At 39.2% G+C, this 24,424-nt stretch overlaps 1 protein-coding gene across 3 annotated transcripts in view; it reads left to right on the forward strand.

The window, feature by feature from the left end:
• NRG1 (neuregulin 1) overlaps positions 1–24,424 on the forward strand; it is a 1,047,504-nt gene that overhangs the window by 879,076 nt on the left and 144,004 nt on the right. The window contains exons 3-5 of one of the 3 annotated variants that reach the window (XM_040643286.1): positions 8,560–8,681; positions 16,983–17,033; positions 19,335–19,385. In XM_040643286.1, the coding sequence (XP_040499220.1) occupies positions 8,560–8,681; positions 16,983–17,033; positions 19,335–19,385 (224 nt within the window). Of the gene's footprint in view, positions 1–8,559; positions 8,682–16,408; positions 17,034–19,334; positions 19,386–24,424 lie in introns of those variants that run through there. The other 2 variants (XM_040643287.1, XM_040643288.1) reach the window with 2 other exon arrangements.

Below are 24,424 nucleotides of genomic sequence, written 5' to 3' on the forward strand. Positions count from 1 at the left end.
ATAATAAGATGTAGGGAAAAAAAGAACGAGCATTACTTTTGCAGCAGGTAGTTCTTCAGAGATACAAAAAATAACGCTGTAAAGTGACGTGTGATTTTTTTTTTTTACATAATTTTATTTATTTATTACAACATTCCCCTAGGGAGTAGGGAAGTCGAACTGTACTTGGGCCTAATTTTTGCATATTAAGAAATTATGATTCAAAAAAGCGTTCTGTCTTGCCTTGAGTCATACAACCAGTGAGAAACTAAGTTGGAACACAGATCTGTTCCTTGGGTTCCTTAACACCTTATTCCTTCTTTTAAAAGTGGAAAGCAGACGTGTTTAAACACGTGTGCATATGGGGAGGGGAGGAGGTAGAGTGAGTGAATTGACAAAAAGAACTATGATGCTTATAGAGGGGTTTAACAAGTAAAAACAATACCTTTAGATACTGGATGGAATAGAGTTTGGTGTCTGTTTTGTTTTTCAACAATTGGACACGTTGGTAAGAAACTAAGTTATCTTCACATGCAGGAGAATGTCTCATTTCTTTCCACACTGCTGTCAAATGATATCAGTAATATTTAAGTGCCCTCAAAAGGCTTTAGGCTGGGAGTGTGGGGAAATGGGAGAAGCATGGGTGTTATCTCTGCTCCCACGGGGGGGTCATAGATTGTATAGGGATTCCCTAGTTCAGCCCTATCTGAAACCTCGTTGTTCCAGAGGCCATGTGCTCCATACAGCCCTCTTCGGGCTGGGGGGCTTCAGGATTTTCAAGCAGCCCATCCATTTGCAAATAGTGAGCTTTTAGAAAATTATTATTTATGTTAAGGTAAAATTTCCCTTAAGGGAAGATTTAATCAGGGAGATATCTCTAATGTATGATCTATCATATCATACGTGCCATAAAGCCAAGTACTAAATTGTAGGTTACTGATTCTAAGTGTCATGAGGTTGGGAAGAGGGGGAGAACCAGAGAGCTTCAAGAGTAGCCATGAGGAGATTTGAGTCTGCCGACCGGGGAGAACCCCCTCTGCCTGGCTGGGTGGGGTCGGCCGGGCCATGATAGAGAAAGGGCAGAATTGTAGTCAGTAGCAAGTTCTGTTTACAGGACAGTAGAGAGGCCAGTGGGTGAATGGGTGGGGAATTCTGCCCTTTATGGGACAAGCTGCTGGGTGTCAGACCCTGGGGCTAGATGTTGGGTACGCAGAGATGAATGACATGCTCCCTGCTCTCAAGAAGCACGCGGTCCAGAGGGGAGAGAGATGGAGAACAGTTAGAATACTCAGTCTTTTTTTTTTTTTTTAAAGATTTTATTTATTTATTCGACAGAGACAGAGACAGCCAACGAGAGAGGGAACACAAGCAGGGGGAATGGGAGAGGAAGAAGCAGGCTCATAGCGGAGGAGCCTGATGTGGGGCTCGATCCCGTAACGCCGGGGTCACGCCCTGAGCCGAAGGCAGACGCTTAACCGCTGTGCCACCCAGGTGCCCCAGAATACTCAGTTTTAAGTGCTACAGGAGTGACAGCCGTGGGATGCCAAAGCCAGAAGCTAGCACAGGTGGGGAAGGGACCCGGTCAGGGACCGAGGAGGCTTCCAAGAAAGAAGAGGAGGAGGAACGGGGAGGGAAAAGAGGTTTATCTAAGCTGAAGGAACCGAACAAAGCATCTTCTGATTGGGAGCGTGCAGTCTGAGAGGATGCCTGGGGAGAAACAAATGAAGGGGGATAGGTAGGGAGAAAATTGTGTTGAAAACACTGCATATACGCCTAAAGAGATAATTTGTTACATGGCTTGGATGACATAAAAGTATCATTCGTATTCAGAAAAGCATTTTCATGTTGGCTTCATAGGTCCAGATAGCTAAGAGCACTGTCTACATATTAATAAAATCCCATTAGAAAGGCCAATATTCAGAAATTACTTCTTTTAAACAGTAGCCTTGCTGGAAAGAATTAATTGGGAACAAAAATATGTTTTATGCAGCTTACGTGGCTGGAAATTACTCTTGGCAAAACATGGTAACATATTTGATCTTCCAAAAATAAGACACTTTGTGTAAAGTCGGCCATTCATGTTGTCATCTGTTTTTTAAGGTTCAAGGACCAAACCGAATCTAAATTTAATTAACATTTGCAAGGTGCCCCTATTATTTCAATTTGTCCTATAAGTAAAAGAGAATGGATACTATTATTGTTATAGCCATTTTTCAAAAACGGAATGCCCTGAGCATGAAGAAAGTTCAGTTTCTTGCTTTAGATCTAATGTTGATGACTAGCAAAGCTTGGATTTGAAATAGGTCTGACTCTATGCCTCCTGTCCTTTCACAGTTACTGGAGATTTTGCTATATATGTGCTGTATATAGTAAAATCACACTACAGGGCTGGGGACACACACAGGCATAGGGTAATGTCTTTAATAAAAAAAATTCTCATTTTTCAGTTTCATCTGCATATTCATAATTTTCCATTACTAAGATCTTCAAACTGGTCATGGTTTGCCACGGTTACTTGGTTCCTTAAACTTTATCTGAGGCTTTGATCCACCAAGCAGAAGTGAATTTCAGTGTGAAGTTTGGGATTTTTTTTTAAGGAAAAGTATTGGCTCGTTTCCAATCCTTGGTCCAGGTTTCTTTTTCACATAATCTAGATCATACATAACAGCCACAATTTCCTTGTCATCCTTTAGTGTTACCAAAAGACTCCACATCAATCAGCAATTTCTAGTATTTCGTAAAGTCTTATCGCCCTTCTCCCCCTGTTCCTACTAATAAACGACATTCTTACGTGTTCTTCCTATGACTTTGAATTGACATCTGAGCCTGTGTTTGTCGTATTTGGCAAAGCAGTGTGTGGAACCAATTTAAAAAAATGGGAACTGCCCCAGTATTCCGTGTCTGCCCATCCCTCTGTTCTGCTTCCTCTGCCTGGTGGACCATTTTGAGCAAGAAAACTGGTTAGAGAGCATGGCACATGACAGATTCATATTTGAGGCTGTCAGATTGGCCTCACTTAAGAGTCCGTTCTACGTCAGTCTTACGCAAGGCTGACTTCCCACTGTTTGAGTATGGCACACTCCTTCGGATGCCCGTCATCTGTCTCAGCTCTTCATTTCCATTCTCACCTATTTTAATTTGGTTCAAAATGGGATCTAATTGGTCTTGTCACATTTCTGCAAACATTTTAAGGGAACGCTTTCTGCGGTTGTCCATTCTGGCCAGTCCTTTGACTCTATTCTAGAAAAAGTTCACACACATTTCCCTTCTTGCATCAGCTGAGCAGCTCTTGCAGGTCATGTTAATTTTATATGTAAGCAAATCTCCGATTCCTTAGGTATAAATGGGAATACTCCGTGCCTATTTCATATGGCTTATGTGAGGCATTTGGGGCAGTGCCTGGTTCCGTATAGTATGACAGTTGCTTATGAAACCCTCTCCTCCCTCCTTACCCTTCTTGTTATTGGCAGTTTGACAGTATCTGAGGCTGTGTTGAACACACACACACACACACACACACACAAGCACACTCACAGAGTTCATATATGATTCCTTCGAGATCGGAGGAATGGGTTTATATAAACTGAGGAGATATTCCCTCTATGCATTTAAATTGTCTTGGCCCATAAAGTGTGGTGAAAGAACCAAGCCAAAAAAGACAAAGAAGACAGTAGTTATTGGAACCCTGAATCCATCCTTGAGCTCTTATTGAAAGAATACAGTTTGCATTTTGATAGAAGGAAAGAGAAATCAATATTTAGAACTTTCCTCTTTAAATCAGTCTGTATTAATTTGTTTTTACATCGTGTCGTTTTTCTTAATCCAAAAGTAATGTGTGCTTATAAAAAAAAAACCCTAAGTATTGCAGGAATATAAAATGTAATGATAGCTAACACTTATTGGGAGCTTTGCTGGATTCCAAGCATTGTTTTAGACACTTTACATGAGTTAACTCTTTCAATACTTTGAGAAAATAAAAATCTGCTGAAACATCAACCCCTCCCAGATTTCTAGATAACTCATCAACTAAAGAGCTAAAAATTCATTTTATGATTGGATGGGATTTCAACACTTTTTCAAGTTAACTTCCTTTCTGTAGAAAGCATATGGCGGCCTGTTGAAGAGAGTACGACAAGACCGTTGTATCCATACTTATCAAAGCCCCAGATCAATGCAATGTATAATTTTCAAGAAAGGTTTGTCTGTTTCTTCTCTCTTCCTACTTCCTACCCTGTACTCTAGGACCCACGGATCAAAGAGTCTCATAGTTGAACGTATCATTGGGGTTCACAGGGATCCCCCTAATCATCTGGATCCGTGGTTTCCCCATTGTGTCCCTGGAGAATCTTGTTTCCGCTGATTTGAAAATGAGCTGCCAACCGCCTTGACCTGAACTCCTTTGTCTCTTTATGATAGTTTTGAAATATGAGGCTCTGATTAAAGCTTTTGTTTTAAAATGGGATTTTTTCCCCCAAAATAGTTGAAACCACTGATCTAATTTAATCTTTTCTCTGCATAGAGATATTCTTGACAGGTGGTTATCCAGACTTGAATCTTTCCGAAGGGAGAGACACCCTCCCCGTTTTTGAACGTTCAGAAACTCTTACTTATCACTCAAAATATGCCATCTTTTTCCTGTCAGACATATTCCATCTTCAAGAGCTTCCTCAAATAGTTTTCTTTTCCAGGTGACAACCATGAAATATATTTAAAAAACTACCCGTATCTTATTCATAGTCGCCTACCCGTAGGACCTCTGTTTCTTTAACAGAATCTTCTCTAGTGATAAGATTTATAAGCCCTATTCAACTGTGATCAACCTCTTCTAAAGTCCCCTAGTTTGTGAGAGCTTTCATCAGATGCCACTTCAAAACCTAATTAAATATTCTAGATGTGATCCAGCCTGTGAGCCGTGTATTGAGACTTTTATCCAATTTGATTTATGCTGTTTTAATATTAATATGGCCAAACAGTGTATAAGTTTCTTTTTTTATTTCTTTTTTTAGTAGTTGTTTAAAACGGCATAATGTTAAATGCGTGGCTAATTGAAATCCATTTTTCTGTATATATTATTGGCAAGGCACGTCTCTCCAAGTCGTACTTCTGCTACTGATTTTTGAACTGGAATGTATTTGCTAGGCTTATCTTGATTAAATTGAATCTTGGTCTTAGCCCATTGATGTTCAGTCCTAGAATTCCCAAGGGTGTTCTCTGTTGAAAGGATACCTCCGCTACATGTGATGCCTGCCTTAGAAATTCACAGTACATATTTGCATGAAAACCACTAAGAGGTACTGTTGTAAAGAAATCTATTTGACTTTGTTCAATGCAATATTTGAGCATAGAGAAATTTTTTTCTTAGTTTTTTAAGCATAAAATTTATCAGCATTACTTGGAATAATATTCCAGGAAATACTGTGTAGTTCTATTAGGAGAATTTTTATTTTCAGAACTATCCCTTTAAGATTATGTTAACTATAAAGCTGATTACCATGTTTCTTATAGTGGGATCCAGTTCAGTAGTTAAAATTTTAATGGCACAGGGTCAAGAAAGAACTCCTCATATATCATCAGGGACTGTCCCTCAACTTACATAAATAGGAAAGAAGTGTTCTTGGAATTATTATATCTTGAAGTGTTGTACATTTTTGGGTTGTTGTTGCGATAAGATTGGGAGCTTAACAAGAAAAGTTACCATCTTTTATTTTAGGAATTCACTTTTTCTTCTGTGTTGAAAACCAGGATATTATCCCTCAACCTGAACTTCTTCATGATTTAGCTATCGCTTATTTTTAGTGGTTCCATGGTTGTACATGAAAATTCTTCTAGCTAATTATGCGGTTTGGGGCTGGACAAGCTTATTGCAGTATTTGTATTGTTTCTGACTGCTCTTCATAGGTGTGTGTCATGAAGGAAACATGGCATGTATGGACAAATTTGTGTAAATAGCTGATAATCCATTAAGAAAAACACCAGATTTGAATACACCAAAACCAGGCTTAAAAGTTAACACGACTTGTTGGGGGGTAATATCCTAATATTGTATTTTGATACTTTTAAAAGTTCTCGTAGCTTGTAATTAGATCTGAATATCAACTTGCCAAGATGTTTGCCCTCAGATTGTTCTGTTTTGGTTTATAAGGATAGACTTCAGAGAAACTTTTGTGGAGAAGCCCTCTGATTAATATGTGACCGTCCCTGCATAAATGGCCCTTGGGGATCCCCCCACCCCATTACAGCTAAACAGGCTATTATTATATTAGATCCATTTTTTAAAAGATTTTATTTATTTATTTGACAGAGAGAGAGAGACAGCCAGCGAGAGAGGGAACACAAGCAGGGGGAGTGGGAGAGGAAGAAGCAGGCTCCCAGCAGAGGAGCCTGATATGGGGCTCGATCCCAGGACCCTGGGATCAAGCCCTGAGCGGAAGGCAGACGCTTAACAACTGAGCCACCCAGGCGCCCCAGATCCATTTTTGTTTGATCAACTTTGTTCTGTGCACCATCATTTTCAGGAAATATGAATAGATATGCCATGTGGATGACAAGGATTCCACCATCAAATAAGTTTGAGAGTAACTAAATAATATATTCCCCTCTTAAAGAGTCAGAGTACATTAGCATATTAAAGACTTTGAGAATTCCTGCAAGATCAACAACAACAAAAAGCCTGTTTTTGTTCATCCTCATGTTGTCAGAGTTTATTTGAGTATGGTACACCTTGTTTTGTTTTCTCAAGTTTACCTGTTGACATTGTTCTGAGTCATTAATTTGTCAATCTGCATGTTGGTTTGACTGTGGCTGCGTTGGTCTGGACCTCCTCCGACTGTCTCTGCCCTCTTAATAAGGCGTCCTCTTTTCCTGCAGCCAACATTTAGGAACGTTAGGTCCTGGAGAGAGCTTACAAGGGAGCATCCAAATATTTTCTTCCTTTATTCACACATTCATCCTATAATGTTTAAGGATGTACCAAGGACAAAGCAGTGGCATGTCCTCATAGAACTGTGAGGGTACCAAGAAGTTTAAATTATGGACGCCCCCTCCAAAGTGTGTGTCCTAGCTGGACAGATACGATCTACTTCAAGAACTGTGGGGATCATGGGAGAGGTACTGAAGGCTATCAGAATGTAGACAAAGAAGAGAGCAGCAGCAGTGACATGATTATGGAAGATGTGCTGAAAGAATTGGCACTTGAGGTGCTCCAGAAAAGTCAGTCAATATCTTGAAATATGGGCCACCCTCCGTTCTAGGAGGAAGAAAGGGCCCAAGCCAAAGCACCATGATGGAAGGCTCTAAGGCTTACATATGGTACTGGGTGGGTGGTGCAGTTCAATAGACTGGAAGAGAATAGTAGGAATTGAATTTTCATTAATTATATTAGAATAAGTGATTGAATTTGATTAATAATATTATATGACAAGAAGACCAGAAAATTCGCGATAAAACTAAGAAGGTGTAACTTATGGGAGCTTTGCATATAATTATGAGTTGCTGTCTTAGCTTCCTGCCTTCTTCTTTCCCTGTTGTCATCCCAGGAGTCCAGGCAGTCAGGACCAGGTGTGCATGTACAGGGATGCTTTAAAAAGTCTTTAGTAAATGCAACCAGCGCCAGTGGTTCTGTGTTTTTAAATCGTGGAGACTGCTTAAATTATTGGCTATATGCAACAGTAAAACATAGACAGATGCAAATCACAGTGCTGCCCATGTTGAAAGAGTGTTGAATATTGATTTAATATGCAGTTTCATAAAAGTGTGTGCTGTTATTATATATTTATTTCAATGTTAAGAATGATTTGTATCCTTCCGTGCTCCTAGCAATGCGAATCTTCTTAAAGAAGAATTCTCTTTCTTTTGTAAATCCTTTTGATTCAAAATAAACATAAGTCCTGATGTTACTGTACTGAGAAAAGTGCAGAGCATTTTTTTTTTTTTAAGATTTTATTTATTTATGTGACAGAGAGACAGCCAGCGAGAGAGGGAACACAAGCAGGGGGAGTGGGAGAGGAAGAAGCAGGCTCCAGCCGAGGAGCCTGATGTGGGGCTCGATCCTAGAATGCCAGGATCACGCCCTGAGCCGAAGGCAGACGCTTAACGACTGCGCCACCCAGGCGCCCAAGTGCAGAGCATTTTAATCTATTCTGGCCTTCCTTATGTGTCCGTCCTTACCAGATTTGTAAATGATTTTACACTTTTTAAGTCTTTCTAGTGGCTGATGACATTTAGATATAGAAAGGAAGAAAATTCACCAATTGGTTTGAAAAAAAAAAAAAATCTGAGCCATAATATGTTTAGTGGTGGTGGCAGAGGAATAAAAAGAAAAATTAGAGAAGACATTTTCTTTAAATTGCTAATCTGGGTGATAAAATTAAGGCCATGTCCATAGTATCAGTTAAATGTCATGTATCTCATCTTCACTCTTGGTCAAATCCCACATCTGTCTATTAGTAAGTTGTGTTTTAAGGTGGTGTGTGTGGAGTGGGGAGGGGAAGTTTGAGAACCCTGAAACTACAGAGAAATAGATTTTGATGGTCAATGTCTGTCTGTGAAATATACTTAGACCACTTTGTCCTGATCTTACAGGAAGTCAGAACTTCGCATTAACAAGGCATCACTGGCTGATTCTGGAGAATATATGTGCAGAGTAACCAGCAAATTAGGAAACGACAGTGCCTCTGCCAATATCACCATTGTGGATTCCAATGGTAAGAGATACCTACTACATTCCATTTCTCAGGCTGTAAAAGGAGTAATCAAGAGATGTGGTGAGAGTTGTACTAAACTCATGTACTAAATCTCATTGTGAACAAATAAGAAACAAGGAAGGAAAACCGTATCCTTCAAGTATCTTGTGTATCTTCCATAACATGCACTTCCGTAAGAGTGTGTCTCTACTCCCTGAGGTGACATACACCTGAAACATACATAGATTTTTGTTTTTTAAGGATTTCAATAGGGCCTGAATGGCAGAAACAGAATGGGGTTGCTGAAAGAGATTATACTTCCTCTTTAAATTTGTCAGGGAGGGCTGTCAAGTCTTTGGCTCTATCAGTAACAGAGTATGTTCGTGTGTATATATATGTGTGTGTATTTATATACAGAATACATTTGTATATGCAGGATATATGTGTATTACATACATATGTATGTACATATGTATATTATATATGAATATATGTAGTGTGTGTGTGTTAACAGAATACAATCCTGACTCAGTCCTAGAAATTTGAATGTTCTCATATGTATTTTTAATACAGCTGGCTCTAGGTCGTAGGAAGTGAGGCCTATCAATTTTCTTTTAGGCCTATTAATTCTGAAATTAGGAGAGTCTTCGAGCAAAGCCCTTCCTACTATGTCTAGTGTTCAGCTTCTGCTTCCCTGAGAACGGCGCCAGGGATATTTGTTAAACAAATGAATGACTTGGAGATAGAAGGTGTCACTTACCCTCCAGCAACTTCTCTGAGTTATCCAGGAAGTTAAAGAACCACAGCTGGTGGCTGTCTGCTCAGGAGACCATACTCCTCCACGATTTGATGGAGTCATCTCTAGAAACCGACGATGAGCTACAGCAGGGAGCGTCTCCATCTCGTGAAATAATAAAATGTGACTTCAAAGCCCTTTGGTGCTCCTTTTCCCTTTTGCGTGATGGCACTTAACTACTGCCTACACAAGCCCTGCCATGTGTTATAAAGCCAAGCCTAGTGACACTGCTGCCCTCTAGGCGGGAGAGGGGAAAGTTTGCCCACTGCAGACGCCTGGGCTCTGAAAGCGGGAAGGTAAACGTGCAAGGCCAGCAAGGGGAGAGCGAAAGAGACTTGAAGGGTCAGCTCTGGAGGAGACTGATGGAGTTGGCGTCTGTTGACTTACTAGCACAGGGAGAAGGGAGTAAGGTCAAAAGATGGACCGGGGTTGAGAAAAATCTCAAGTTAATCCCCAGCCTTCTCTGGATTCCCCAGTGAACTGCTCTGTTGCAGGGTAATCAGAGTTCATTAATTTTAAGTGCCTCCTTCCACAGAGACTAGAGGACAACAGTGAAAAGTAGTTTCCATCACTATTTTTAGGAGCTGCGTTTATAGTTGAAAATGTAAAAGCCATTTAAAATTTATATGAGTAAAGGTAGCATCGCTTTACGTGTTCATCAGCCCAGGTTAAGCAATAAGTATGCTGCTGGTGTTATTTTACCCCATGAGGAATTTTATAGGATGCTAACTTGAAACACAGATTTAAAAACCGATTTCAGTGGCTTATTCTTTTTTTTTTTTTTCCTATTGTGCTATGTTTAGTAGCTTGTTCTCAGCCTGTCATTGGCTTGGTCCAATGTGTCTCCCCGTGGTAAATGCTATTGAATTATGATTTTGACACTTGGATTAGATTTGTAGAGCTATGTATACTATAAATTCCCAGGAAAATACAATTAGAATAAGTGTCATGGTCTCACTGAGTGCTTACAATACTATTATATTATCCCATGTTTTCTGATTTACAGGATTAAGCAGTGAATTATTTACTACTGTATTATTCCTGGTGAAAGCCCATAGGGCTTATTTTTTTATTAATTTTGGGGTGCCAAGGGATAATACGGCTTTTAACATTTCTCTCATAGGGGAGACATCCAATTCATGTTTCCATGTTAATTCATTCAAGAACTGGTCTTGGATTTGAGTATTTATTATTGACCATAGAGAAATGCAAGTCGGGATGTTTTTGACGATCAGCCTTTTTCACCGGACAAGAGTAAAGAGAAGTTCTTAGAATATTGAAAGGAAGGCATTCTTAAACAACCAACTGAAATTCTTTACAGAATGAGGTTTTACTGATTTCCATAGAGCATCTGAGGGAGAATAGAGAATCTTAATTACAATGCAGAGTGGTCTTGTTTTTTATTTTCTTCTTAGAACTTTAGGAATACTTCATCCTTTTCCAACCCTCTCATTGTATTTAAAAAGAAATGTGAACTTAGCATGTGTCTGAAAACAAACACATTCAGAACACAAGATATGTAGTGGCAAAGGAGAACTCAACCCAGATTTCTTGAGTTCCTGATCCAGTAGAGCTTACTCTGTATCTGACTGTGTGTTTGGGAATATTTAAGTAGATTATTCGGTTTGTGAAGAAAAAGAAAAAAAAAAAACTGAAGGAAGGGTGTGAGGCATAAGGAGAGAGGGGTTCTCTGGGGAAGAGTTGGAACTTCGTTATAACTGGGGATAGAGGAGAAAAATGTACCCAGGTCATATCTGAAGATTTAAGTAAACGGAAGTTTCTGGATCTTCTTTCTAGTGTCTCTGCCTTTAATGTGCTTCAGATACTTTCTTGAAGCTTCTGTTTCTTTTATCTTCTCACCTCTCCTGCTTTCAACGGTGCTTCTTTATAATTACAAACTTTAACCTGATTATGATCTCACTTGGCCATATTTTTCTTCACGGCTCTTTTTAAGGCATTCTTTCCATTTTAACTCCTATTGTGTGATTGTTTTCTTAGTTCCCAAATCAAATTCCCCATTGCAAGAATGTGATTGAAAGAACTTATGTGCCAGACCATTTCGAAAGACCTAGAGAGCTTACGAATCATCTGCCTTCTGGTCAGGTGCCCATCGTGGGCTCAACCCAGGAGAGTGAAACTGGAAACATGGCCGCCTAGAAACGCCCCTCTTCTCAGAGGCTGTGGGCGGTCTGCTTTTCGTCAGAGCCTGTGGCTTGGCAGCCATCATGAAAGACAAGGCTAGTGTGTTCTGCATATTGGGAGACTTTCTTTTCCACCAGCACCTCAGGGGCTTAGTTGAAGCATAACCAAAAAGAAAATAAATAATCTTTCTGATCCTTCAGCCTCTTCTGTTCTCTTTGAATTTGCTATATTCGGATCAATTCTAGTTATCAAAGAAGTCTCAGCTCAGGTCCGGAGCTCTCTGGGGCTCAGATACACAAACTTGTGGTGTCACATCCCTGTCTCCTTAGAAATCTGGGCAAACACTGCACAGAAACAGAGGGAAAAAAGAGCACTCTACTGTGGTTATAAGCTGCACATGGCCAAACCTTCTCTCCCTAACTGTGTATTTATTATTGACTTGGGCTGAGAGAGTAGAATTCTCAAGAATTCCATTTCCTTCTGGGGGTCCTAGAAAAAAGTCTTAAAAATAAGAACATGTTGTCAAAACATTATATTGTGTAGTACTCCCCTTGAGATTTTAATTTATATTTTCTACAAAATATTAGTCATTTTGTTAATTTTGTGTTGTCTCACTCGTTGCTCCCATATTTCTCCAGTACACAACTGTGGTCTGATAATTCCTAAACAGGTTGCCTTGCTCAAAGATCCTGGTATGCTGCTCTGAGCTAATTATCCAACTTCCATCCTGTGCAAAAGATTCCTTGTGATATACTGAAATTCTCACACAAGTGCCTTCTTTGCACAAAGATGTTTAGAATATATTTTGGTACAAGATTCTAGGAGGGATGGCAGGGGGAAGGGGAGGGAAGATACGCACGAGCGATTGTGTTTTTTTCTCCCCAGAAAAAAGTGAAAATTGTAACAAGATGACCTTGTTATTTGACACTATTTTTAATTCCAAAACACAGCTATATAACTCTCAGGGAAAAATTAGCTCGGATCGTAAAAGTCTTCCATCCGATATTAGGAACTTTCTGCGGTGAGACTCATTGTTTAGATTTGCTTAGATTAGCAACTAGGTATAAACGAATTGATAACAAAAACCCAAGAATCCTCCTTGAATTGTTATATGCTTGAGCGAAATAATGACCATATTTTCACTGTTTTCGAACATTTAGAGAAGAATGTATATATATATAGCCAATCACTAGGTTAAGCTATGTTTTAGAAATTTATATGTTTTCTGTCTTTTCCAGTGCCTTTTAATCCCGATCTCATGTGGAAAAAAGAATTTGCCACACAGTAAACAGATATACACGTATGCAATCTGCTAATTATTTTTGGGACTATGTGGGTCTAACAAAGACCAGTTGGGGTTTCATATAAAGAAGGATCTCATAGGCAGCTGTCATCACATGATGGCTTATGGGTGGATTCCTTTCACAAATTCAAATATGGCAGCTTAAGAGGCCGCATACACCACGCTTACACAGATCGTACACTCTACGTTCATTTTTATTTGCGTTTCATTTGGCTTGGTCTTTATACAGGAAACCTTAATTTCGCAATTAATTCTCAGCTAAGAAGCTCCATAAAAACTCCTGGGCATCAGATTAGGGAGGAGAGTAATAGACCTAACTGGTTTTCAAATTAATTAAGTACTGTGGTTTTTCAAAGATTAATACAAGAGAATATACAAACTAATCAATCATATCCTCTACTAGATTTTCTTTTTTTAATCAGGAGAAAAATTATTTGAGTGAGATTCAAGATCCCACAGGAATATGGGGCTCATAGCCATAAATTTGCTGTTTCCTTTGAGATGAACAAAAAATATTATTTCCACAAAATTTGCTTAATGTATCAATTGGTCCTTTAAACACTTGGCTCACGTGGGTAATAGGCTTAGTTTCCCCCTCTCCCAAATCGATGGCATTGTTGGAAATGCCGTGATATTGGTAAACAAGCTAGAGTTATACTGACGATCATATAAAATGTTTTGTAATTTGGAAAGCAGTCTCCATGTATGGTGTATTATATTGCATTCCCATGAAGGCTAATAAGGAAGAGCAATACGAGTAGAAAGGAGCTGTCTTTACAGTGTATAGTATCCATTCTGTCTCTACATCATTTATTAATTTCAAAATTTCTCAGTTGCTTTCTCATAAGCTCTCATGATGAGCAAGAATGCAGACACCTGAAGACATTCCTTAAGTCATCTTTACTAGTGCTAATAAATAAGTCGGCCCATTTTCAATCTTTATTTTTTTTTAAAGATTTTATTTATTTATTTGACAGAGATAGAGACAGCCAGCGAGAGAGGGAACACAAGCAGGGGGAGTGGGAGAGGAAGAAGCAGGCTCATAGCAGAGGAGCCTGATGTGGGGCTCGATCCCATAACGCCAGGATCACGCCCTGAGCCGAAGGCAGACGCCCAACCGCTGTGCCACCCAGGCGCCCCCATTTTCAATCTTTAAAAAGATGACTTGGTCGTATTTTTTTTGCACACACAATAATAACCTGTACTTTTGGAATAACAAGGCGTCGCAGAAGTGGATGTTTAAATACATACAGACACATCATGTGTATGTTTCTGTATCTGTGTATATGTGTCTTTTGCCAAATAGTTATATTCAGTATATTGTGCTCATGGTGAAATCTCAAACAAGTCATGCATGCATAATAATTAGGAAAATTCCTTTCCACAAGGTGTCATTTTTCAGACAGTGCAACTTTTTCTTGAGAGCAGATCCGATTAAAAAAGCATTCCAACATGGCAGATATACTAATGTTCCTTATGTTTACTTGCCTACTCAGCATAAGTGGCTCAGCTGTGTTCAGTTCCTGATCATTCTAAATCCTCATTAATTTGCATTAATGAAGGGGATGTCCTTTATAAATTAGCGAATTTAATATATCAAGTTACTGTAGGAAAATCTGTCGCTTAAATAACCATCAAGAAATTGCAGGACTTGATTTTTTTAAATCTGTAATTGCAACAAAATTATTTTCCATCACTTATAATAAAAAGGTGTTTTGTAAGTCTATGAATTCTACCCAAAACATGAATAAAAATGCTTGCTGAGTGATTTTAATCAAAAAGATTAATTTTTCTTATTAGCGAGATTCTTTTCGTGTAGAAGTATACAACTTCTGACTTGTGTTTCCCCCAAGAAAATTCTGAAGGTTTCTATTTGGAACCATAATTGCTAAAGATATTTTTAAGGTCTCCAGAGTAAATATCTAATTTTAGGAAGGGAGATGATTGTTATTATTAATATTCTTTTAGGAAGGGAAATTATTTTAAGTTGTCTCTGTGTAGATAGATTTTTATAGTAACCTCCTGTTCTGGTACTTTTATGTAACATTCAATTTAAAAAGGAAATGTTATGGTTAACCTTTCCTCTAATCTGAGATCTTTCATGTTGGAGATAGAAAAGCTCTCACTTTCTCTTTTTTTTTCTTGGAAGGTCACAGTGGACAACTACTTGGTTTGTCAAAAATAAATTTGAAAAGAGTCTTGATATTCATGCTGGGATTGGGACCTTTGCCCAATTCTTGTGACCCTGAGCTTACGACTTCAGTCTGGCTGTCATGTCATTGATGGGTCCTGAAGGACAGAAAAGGAAACCTCTCTCCTTATGTGGGCACTTGCTTGGAAACATGGATCTTCTAATACGTATTCATAGGGAAAGATAAATGTTGTGAATCTTTGATTAAAATCTTTCTCTCAGATTAAATAACCCCCAAAAGAAGAACAATTTCATTTTCTAGAGCCCAAATCAAGAAAAGTAGTTGTGGTCATGTCAGAAACAGATATTGCCATAGTATCAACTCAGACTGTCCTCTTTAATGCTTGGTGCATGAGAAAATCCAAAGGGTATCAAATACATTCCCATTCTGATTCCTTTCACTTCTTCCCATTTTTTGTGGGTATAAAAAGCAATGGAGGCTACTTTGGTGGCTTGATAATAATCTCACACCTTGAATGGTTGGTCTTCCTAATGTTTGAATAGAGAGGACTGTCCATTACTTAATTTTCACAAGAGAGACACATTTGGTCTTACTAAAGGTGTATTTCTGACCTTTATATATTCATATTTCGCCTGATGCTTATTCTTAAACATCTCCGCTGAATCTCACATGCCATTTTTTCCCCTTCGGATTCTGCAAGACCTTGTATCCCTAGAGAAGCACCTGAGGTTGAAGAAACATTGCCAGTTAAATTAAGACTTCTTACCTACTGGACTAGGCCTGCCATGGAAACCTGAAATGGTCACATATATACTTAAAGGTGGTTGTGTTGATCGTGAACATTCCTAACTCCATGATTAACAGGCTGCTAATTCAAACATAAAATGATAACATATATGATTTGCTTAGGATTTTAGGAGTTTCTGATAACTTCCATAGTGTGTGTATATATATATATATATATATATTTATATATGTGTATATATATCACAATAGATTCAACTTATCTTTTTGTCCTGGTTAGTAAATAGTGAAGTATTATGTCATTTAACAATAATTATACCAACAGTGAAAGTTGAATGATATTCCTCATCGCCTCACTGCATCTTCCCAGGCTTCATAAAACTCTGCCTTACTGAAAATACTAGATTTTAGCAAGTGAAACCCTTTGCAGAAGGACAGGAAGAAGACAGAATTGGTGAGACAATGTCATCGTCCTTTGTTCCATTACAAAGGCAGTAAACTGAAAGCATGTCAACGCTTACACAAGACCGTCACAATTCCCACCATAATGTAGTTTCTCCTTCCTTCCCTTGGGTTGGGAGCTCCTATTAACGCTGTGCCCTGCCCGGAGTAGCCGAAAAGTCTATCAGATAAGGTGCCCATCTGGGTTATCATTGGCAATTTTCTCTAGAGTTCAATGCCAGAACTTGACGTTTTTCACCAATCCCAATTAGAAACGTCGCTTGCTTTGTTTTTGAACAAACATGTAGTTCTCCAAAGATTGACAACTTAAAAATTCTGACCACAGCTTTGATCCTACAGCTCTGATGTGGTTTTGTTTTTTGTTTTTTGTTTTTTTTTACTTCTGCTATCTGCCTTCCTTTCTGAGAAGGAACCCACAGCCTCTTTGCTGTATATTGTCCTTCACCAGCCCCACGGGGGCAGGGAATTCTTGCTACGTACTTACTCCAGCATAGCTCATCTCATGCTCTTTGCCCAAGAAAGAAGAACTACTTATCTGGACAGTTTTTGTTTTTTTTTTTTTCATTTCTGACGTTCAGGGTGGATAGAGCCTGGGCTTTCATCACCCTCTTGCAATACTTTTCTTCCTTTACACTCTTCTTCAGTGTGAAGGCAGGCTGTGGAAGTGGCTCCCGGCCTCCTGATTATACATCATAATCTCCTATCACCTTTTCTTTTTACAGACGTCGTCACTGGCATGCCAGCCTCAACTGAACGAGCATATGTGTCTTCAGGTAAGGAAAAGCAGCTCACCAAATTTTACTAACCAGAACGACAGACCTAACTGCTGCCTGCACCTTCTACTAATCAGAATGCCCTCTGCATCCAGATCGTAGCTGTTCTTGTTTTCTGCTCCAGTATTTCCTCCAGCTCCTTTTGCCTTTTGAGGTTTTACGTAAAGGAGTACAGTTCTTGCCGTATGTCTGAAATTGGGCCTGAGAGGCATGCATGGGAAAAAGAACTGTCTAGATACAACTTAGTGACATTAGACCAGGAAAGAAGACATCTGGGTTATACATTTTTACAATCTTTCTAGGTCCTTCTCTCAGCTGCCTCTGTTCCTTTCATCCACTGTTGTTTGTTCCTGGTTAATGTGTCCGTGTCCAAACTCTGACCTCTGGGCTCCTAACGAGCAGTTGTGGGTCACTGAACTTAGAGAAAATACTGTTAAGACGCCTGAATTTTTCAAATGTTGGTGCATTGCTTCTTGGTTTGTTTTTGTTTGTTTCTTCCTCGCCTGTAATATTTGCCGGTAGCATCTAAAGTCTGAGCAGATAGCTACTTCTAACCCAGCTCTACTAATGCATGCCTAACCATAATTCATCGATTTCCCCATTAGCTGTGAATTTAATTAATCTGCTGTGAATCTTTTCCTTTTCTTTTCTCTTTTTCTTTTTACTTTCCTTAACTTCTATTATTCTATAGTTAACAGGACCTTGGAATATTTAAAAATTCATATTTAATTAGAGGCACATTTTTAGAGTCCTAGATTCAAAACTCACTTCAGAAGTATAATAACTTATTTCTGCATGACGCCTCACAGTTTACAAAGATTCTTACATCTCATTGGGTATTCACAGTAGATGTGTGAAATAAGACATTTTTCTTCCTTGTACAGATGAGAAAACTGAAGCATTAGAAATGTTAAGTCATATGTCTCAGCAAGTAGGAGAGCAGAGCCTTCGAGCTAGCCCAGTATTCCTTCCCGTTACCCCGTATTTAATGTTCTGGCATCATTGATTTCCTTCATTATGACCTGTATCTTGTTGAAAAGCTGTAGGAGGCCATATGATTGAACACAGCCTTTTTTGACTTACCTTCATCAGTTTCTCCTCTTCCCTTCAAAGCCAGTGTTCAGTATCATAAAGGTTAATTCTCTCTGTATCCCAGATGGCTTTGACCATGTTTAGGGCATAGTCATGTGTTGTTCCTAAGATGGACGTACTCACCTTACAGGGTGGGATGATCCTGGAGTCTAAGAGGCTTGTACTTTTCTGAGTAATAGAAAGAAAGCAAGAGAGAAGGGAGGCAGCTAGGGAGGGAGGGGAAGAAAGATAGAGGTAAAAAGAACAACAAAAAGAAAAAAATTGTTGAGTCATCTGAATTTTCTTCCGCTTTCACTTAGGCATTTCTTTCATATAAGGGGCTTCACTATCTGACTCCAGTCGATGCTGTTAGGAACCTGGGCTTTTCAGATGATGTGGTGCATCTCGGGAATCGGGAGAGACGATGACTATTATTTTCCGATACATAACTTGAATCTTTATAACTTTCTGGCTGCTGAATTTCAGTCCCTCTTTGATACTAACTTGTTCTTCTTTCTGACTAATAAAAACCCGTAGGTCCCCTGCTTTTTTTTTCTGCATGAGTCGTGTTTTATGCTTTGTCTGTATTTAAATACCGGCTTCCCTTCCTTTGTACTTGCTACCTAAGAGAATCTTGCCACCAGACGTCTCCAATGATCATATTAGGAGTTTATTTAGCGTGTTTTGTTTGACCCTACCATAATTGCTCCAGTGGATCTTGCATGGACTTCATTCATCACCGTATTCGGTCAGGGCGTCTATGCAGACCATGTTGCCTGAGAACAGATTCATTCTTCTTCTTCTTTTTTTTATTCCCTCTGCGCAAGGAAGTGAACTTTCATTCTCTCTGAATATGGGGATTGTTCTCTTTGATTTCATGTTTCTGAAAATCAAGAGCACACTTGAGAGAAGGAATGGGCCATCTCACCTGTCCTGTGGATCTGTTCAGTGTCATGTTTCTAGGAAGTTCATACATCAGTTGGTACGTGGGCTATCTCTGCAAGGGGACCGACTCCACTTCCATCCCTTGGGTTTGGACTACAGAAAGAGTGCTCTGTGGTCTTTGAATATTGCATACATCTTCCTCTGACTTCGAAATGCTTCAGCTTTTCCATTGCACTGTTTTCTAGTCCTCTTTTTCTGGATGATCCCTGAGCCTGGCACATTTCTGATGTAAGAATGCAAACCGCCTGCCTCAATAAAGCCTTATTTCGCTTCTTTGTTTTATAGAGTCTCCCATTAGAATATCAGTATCAACAGAAGGAGCAAATACTTCTTCATGTAAGTATACTTGAGTATTCCATTCACTAGTTGTTAACCCAGGATGGTATCTGCTTCTGGAGATGGGGTTCCTGTCTGTCCTCTGCCCTCACTGAGGAAAAGTACCTCAAGTTTGGGAGCAGGCTGGTATTTGCTGCTTGGAAGGGAATGGCCCCGCTCTATGCTTGCGGTGGGGAAGGGGGGGATTCGAGATCCCCTCCGCCTAAGATACACATGGACATTAGAAGACACCACATATGTGCTGGTGTTATAATGTGGTGTCTTTGAATGTTGAAAAATGACTGCAGAGCCTCTGAGGCCTTGCTCTGGGTGAGCAATAGAGAACGTCGTTAGTTGTTTTTAGTGTGTCTTGTTGCATTTAGCAATTGCTTGAGGCCTGATACCCAGCTGTTTGGGGCCTATTCTAAAGCTCCCCGGTTCTCATATAAAGTCTGCTGTGATAGAGTAAGGAAACTATATATAGATGCCCTTAATTCAAATTCGATAGCAAGTGACTAATTATGAAAATGTTTGAAAGCAAGTCCCTAGGCAAGATCTCAGATTAGTTTTCATCTGTTTAATGTAAAGTGTGCTTTGTGCTTATGGAGTTCTACAGCCGGTAGATTGATTGGTGCTTTGTGCCATGTCAGGGGAACTTAAGAAATTAGCAAGCACTAGTAAAAATAGTTTTGATACTTATGAATTGTGAATAGCGTCGCATTAAATTTTGATATCCAACGGGGGAATTTATCAGACCTTGAAAATAAAACCTATAATTACAGTCTTTCTCTCCCTTATTTTAGCTCTTTATTTAAAGCTATTTCTCAGTTTGAGAAGCTCTTCAATAAGTAGATATTCCCAATTATTCTATTTCAACCCAGGGAGTGTGTTTAAGGCACAATTTCCTCTGGCTATCAGCATGGTAGAAAACACTCGCAGGAAGGTCTGTATTTTAGGCCACTTCAGTTGTTTTGTCAATCTCTTTAAATACATCCAGTTCGAATCTAAAGCCTTTCGCTTCGGGTTAGTACCAGAACTGTAACGATACGATGTAAACGTATTCTTTATTGCATGAAGTATGATGTTTTGACTGTATTTTAACTAGATAAAGCATCCTTTAACTAGATTGATGGAAGCAATCTAGTGAGATCAAACAGGAAATAAAATGCCAGAGAGGACTAAATTGGCTTCTTCTGTATTCTAAAGATACTCATTACGTAGTCTAAAACGATAATCCCTTCTGGGGAGTTTGGGATATTTGTTATTTAATTCTACTTATAAAAAGATTAGTATAATTGTATAGATTTTAGCTAACTAGCATTAAGGAATCATGTTGAGCTTTGTTTTAGATTTTTGGGTGTTTATTATACAAGGGCAAATACTAGATTTTTCTTTTTGGCATTTTGTCTGGGAACAATTTCTCCCCTGCATGATTCATTGAATGAAGTTATTGAAACTCTTGTAATTGGAACCCTCCTGCTATCATTAGGGCGATGGATGCTATCCTTAAGCATATCCGAGTAGTTTTGGAATAGAAGTAATACTTCTTTGGGTTTTCCAGAGCTTTAGGGAACTGAAATGAATCTCTCAGTTTACATTTGTATTCATTGCAATACTGTGGAGAGAGAAATAATTTTGAAATCTGACTCTGATCTCTAACTCTCAGCAGAGTTAGTTCCTGATACTTGGTAAAGGTTTAAGACTAAGAAAGAAGGCTTTGTATTTTTATATCGTGTTAAAATATTTCAATGTGCCACTTTCATACATCCTCCCCCTTCCCCGTTCATGCTAGGCTCTCCGTAAATACTGTGGAATTGATTCATGCATACCTTTTCTTAATCTCATGAAAATACGCTCTGTAATTTGAAAGCATAACCAAGAGTGGCGGGATCCTAAGTCCAGTCTTGGTTAGAGCGGTGAGAGCAGCGTGAGCCACTCAACCCATCTAGAGGGAGCTCCGGGGACCTCTGCCGTGCAGAACTCTGTGACGTCAGCAGAGCTCCATCTAGCAAAGGCTGAAGGGGAAACTCGAGGAAGCAGAAATTGGCATAAGTGGGACTGATGTATAAGAGTCGAAGGCCTTGGGAAAGTTCACACGGGTCAGAAATAATCAACGCTGAAGAATAGGTTCCTTTTCGCTTTGTTTCCACCAGAAAGGGGACACCAGTAAATCCCCGTGCGTGAAAAGTGAACCATGCTGTTGAAATGTCATCACGTCTGGGCGGGCTGCGTTCTTGGAGCTCTTGGCCCTGGTGTTTGTTGTGTACATTTTGCAAAGCCTTTAGACGGATTCAGCAAACCTGTTGTGTATTTTGATGAGTTCCTGTGCTTTTGGGGTCAGGCAGCCCTGTTACTCTTCCGTTCTTTAGGCACAAACATGCACACCTGGGTGCAGAAGCAGCCCCTTCCTGCCAGTCCTTGTTGATGGGAGCCTCTCACTGCTGAGTAAATCCTGAGAGGGTTCAGCAGTGTCAGTTTATGCCCTTGGCCCTGCTCGGATGCCCCAAGGATGCCAAGTCCGTCTTTTCTGCCGGCATCCTGCTTCTCCCCAGGGCCTTCCCTGACCACGCCCACCCTCAAAGTGCTACATTTGTCCTCTGTAACTGCTGTTGGGATAGAAAAAAAACAGAAAGAAGAGAATAAGCATTACCCACCTACTATATGAAATACCACTGCTAATATTTTAAAATACATTCTTACTAGTGTTTTTCATTCTGGCTTTGTATTTATCTACCCTCCCTCAGTCTACTTAATGTATCATACGCATTTTTCTTGTTACCAAATACGAATCAGAAGTATTTTAAAATAGTGTTTTTTAAAAATCTTAAACTTTTAAATAATTCTTTAAATCACTGTAACAATAAAGCAGTTGTTCCTGACTGGAGGTTTTAGGGGATTTAGGTTTCATTTACAAATACCTTATCATTTATTTCCCCTTTGTATTTATTATTCCTAGCATTTCATAAATGTTGGTGAAATATCAAAGGTACTAATTCTTCCCTTTGTAAGGAAAATTTTAACTGTTTCTTTTCTGAAACTGAAATTGGTACTCGTGTTGTATTCTCACTATCTTTAGAGTTGCTAATTTATAAAATTTTCAAGAAGTTTCTTGTAATGATCTCCTGGTAAAGATTAACGTTATTTGCCTTTATTTTACTTACTTTGTTTTGGTAAATGGGGCATCTGTGACTTGAAACGTGTAATTTGCTAAATGAGGGTCCTATTACATGTGTTATTGTATAAGGAGAATGTGAACCTTACAAAACAGTTAGTCAGACTCTCTTGTTCCTCTTTTACGTAGGATCAGCAAAAAAGTAAAAGAATTGCTTAGAACAAACCTTAATGACTTCTCTCTGAAGTGCCAGCAGCCCGTGACCCTATTTTGCCGACGATTTTATTGAGTGCTATAAAAAAGTACAATTGTTAAAACCAGTCACTTTACTGAATTAAGAACCATCCATTCCAATATAATAAATAAATGAGGGAAACACAAATGAAAAGTCTAATGAATAGTAATCAGAAAAAAATAAAGATGAGTCTCTGGAAAACAATCTTAAATAGTAATAAGTGTTTCTAATAATAATAATAGTAATGGCAAACATCTGTTAAAGGCTTTCCATGTGCCAGGCACAGTGCTAGGTGATTTGCGTGGAGAACCATAACTCATGGTTCTCATAAAACCTTATTCCATTTTTCAGATGTTGAGGCTGATAGATTTTGTCCGAAGTCACACAAGCAGAATTCAAACCCAGGCAATCCGCTAGCCTGCTATGCATGACATGTGAAGTTTTGTTGCCTCAAAGAAAAAGCATTTAACATTGAAAGGAATGAGATTCTGCGAATGGACTGGAAAGTGATCTCCGACAGGAAGTGGATTGGGAGCGTGGGTGGTAGCTTAGGTAAATGCAAGACCTGGGACCAGCTGAGCCCATGTGATCTGTGTGTTACACATCAAAGTATGCCAGGCATGAGGTGAAATGGACAGAACACGCACCTTGGGTGGACACGTGCTCGGAAGTCTAAATACAAGTGCTGTAATTACTAGGTAATCTTAGGCAAATTGTCTAACCTCCCTGAGACTCCGTTTCAAGGTCTATATAATCTTGTTTATCTCAAATCTACACTGGAAGCTTAATGTGGGAAAATTAATGTGAATCATTTAGCACAGCTTTGCTTTTAGGATGTCTCCCCTATCTGTGGGAGAGAGAAAAATGGAAAACTGGTGTGGCTCTGAAGAGAGAAAGGAAATCAGAGGAGGCCTTTGCATCTCATGTGAACAATGTAGGAAAATATCTTTATTTTTGGAGGAGGAAAGGAGTTAATTATTTGCATTCCAAATGATGATGCTGAAAGTTCTATGCCAAGAAATCACTGTGTCTTTTCAAAATATTATATATTCTCAGCTAAGGCTGCATTTCAAAAGAACTTATCCAGGAAGTCCTCTTTGAAATCTCTGAATGAAATGGACAATTCAGTCTTTAATTTGGCACCTAAAAGAGCTAGCTGAAGGGGAAAATGTCTTTTGTCTGCAGGACGTTTCTGTTATAATGAGATACAGCATTTTCACTTGGGAATAGCAGAGTGATATGTATTGATTAGATTGGGCCACGTCCACTGGTCCATGGGTGAGATTTAAAGCTATGATTCTTACATTTCACCCTCAGCTACAACTGACTTACCTGCTTTAATGGCAGAAGAAACTCCCTGGACCATTGCTAGATGATTCTCAGCTGGAAAAATGGCATTTCAATTTCAGATCTTTATTGGTGGCAAAATATGAAGTCTGTCCTGTCACCGTTGGAGAGCTCCTTCTAATTGAATGCAAATTGTGTTTCCAGGTTTCTATAAACATGGCATTTTCAAAGGTGTGGTGGCTCTGTCTTTTGTGGAGAATGACAAACAAATTCCCATGCATCATACAGCAATAAGAGAATAATTTAAAAGGAAATTGCCCAATTGGTATTACTTCCATCTATCTAATTGCATAGACACTTACGTATTTTTAGGACAATAAGTGACTTGGAACAAGAGCACAGAGGTGTCTATCACAGCCATTCCTG

This window comes from Ursus maritimus, unplaced genomic scaffold (assembly GCF_017311325.1).
Source record: "Ursus maritimus isolate PB19 unplaced genomic scaffold, ASM1731132v1 scaffold_28, whole genome shotgun sequence".
Classification (NCBI taxonomy): Eukaryota; Metazoa; Chordata; class Mammalia; order Carnivora; family Ursidae; genus Ursus; species Ursus maritimus.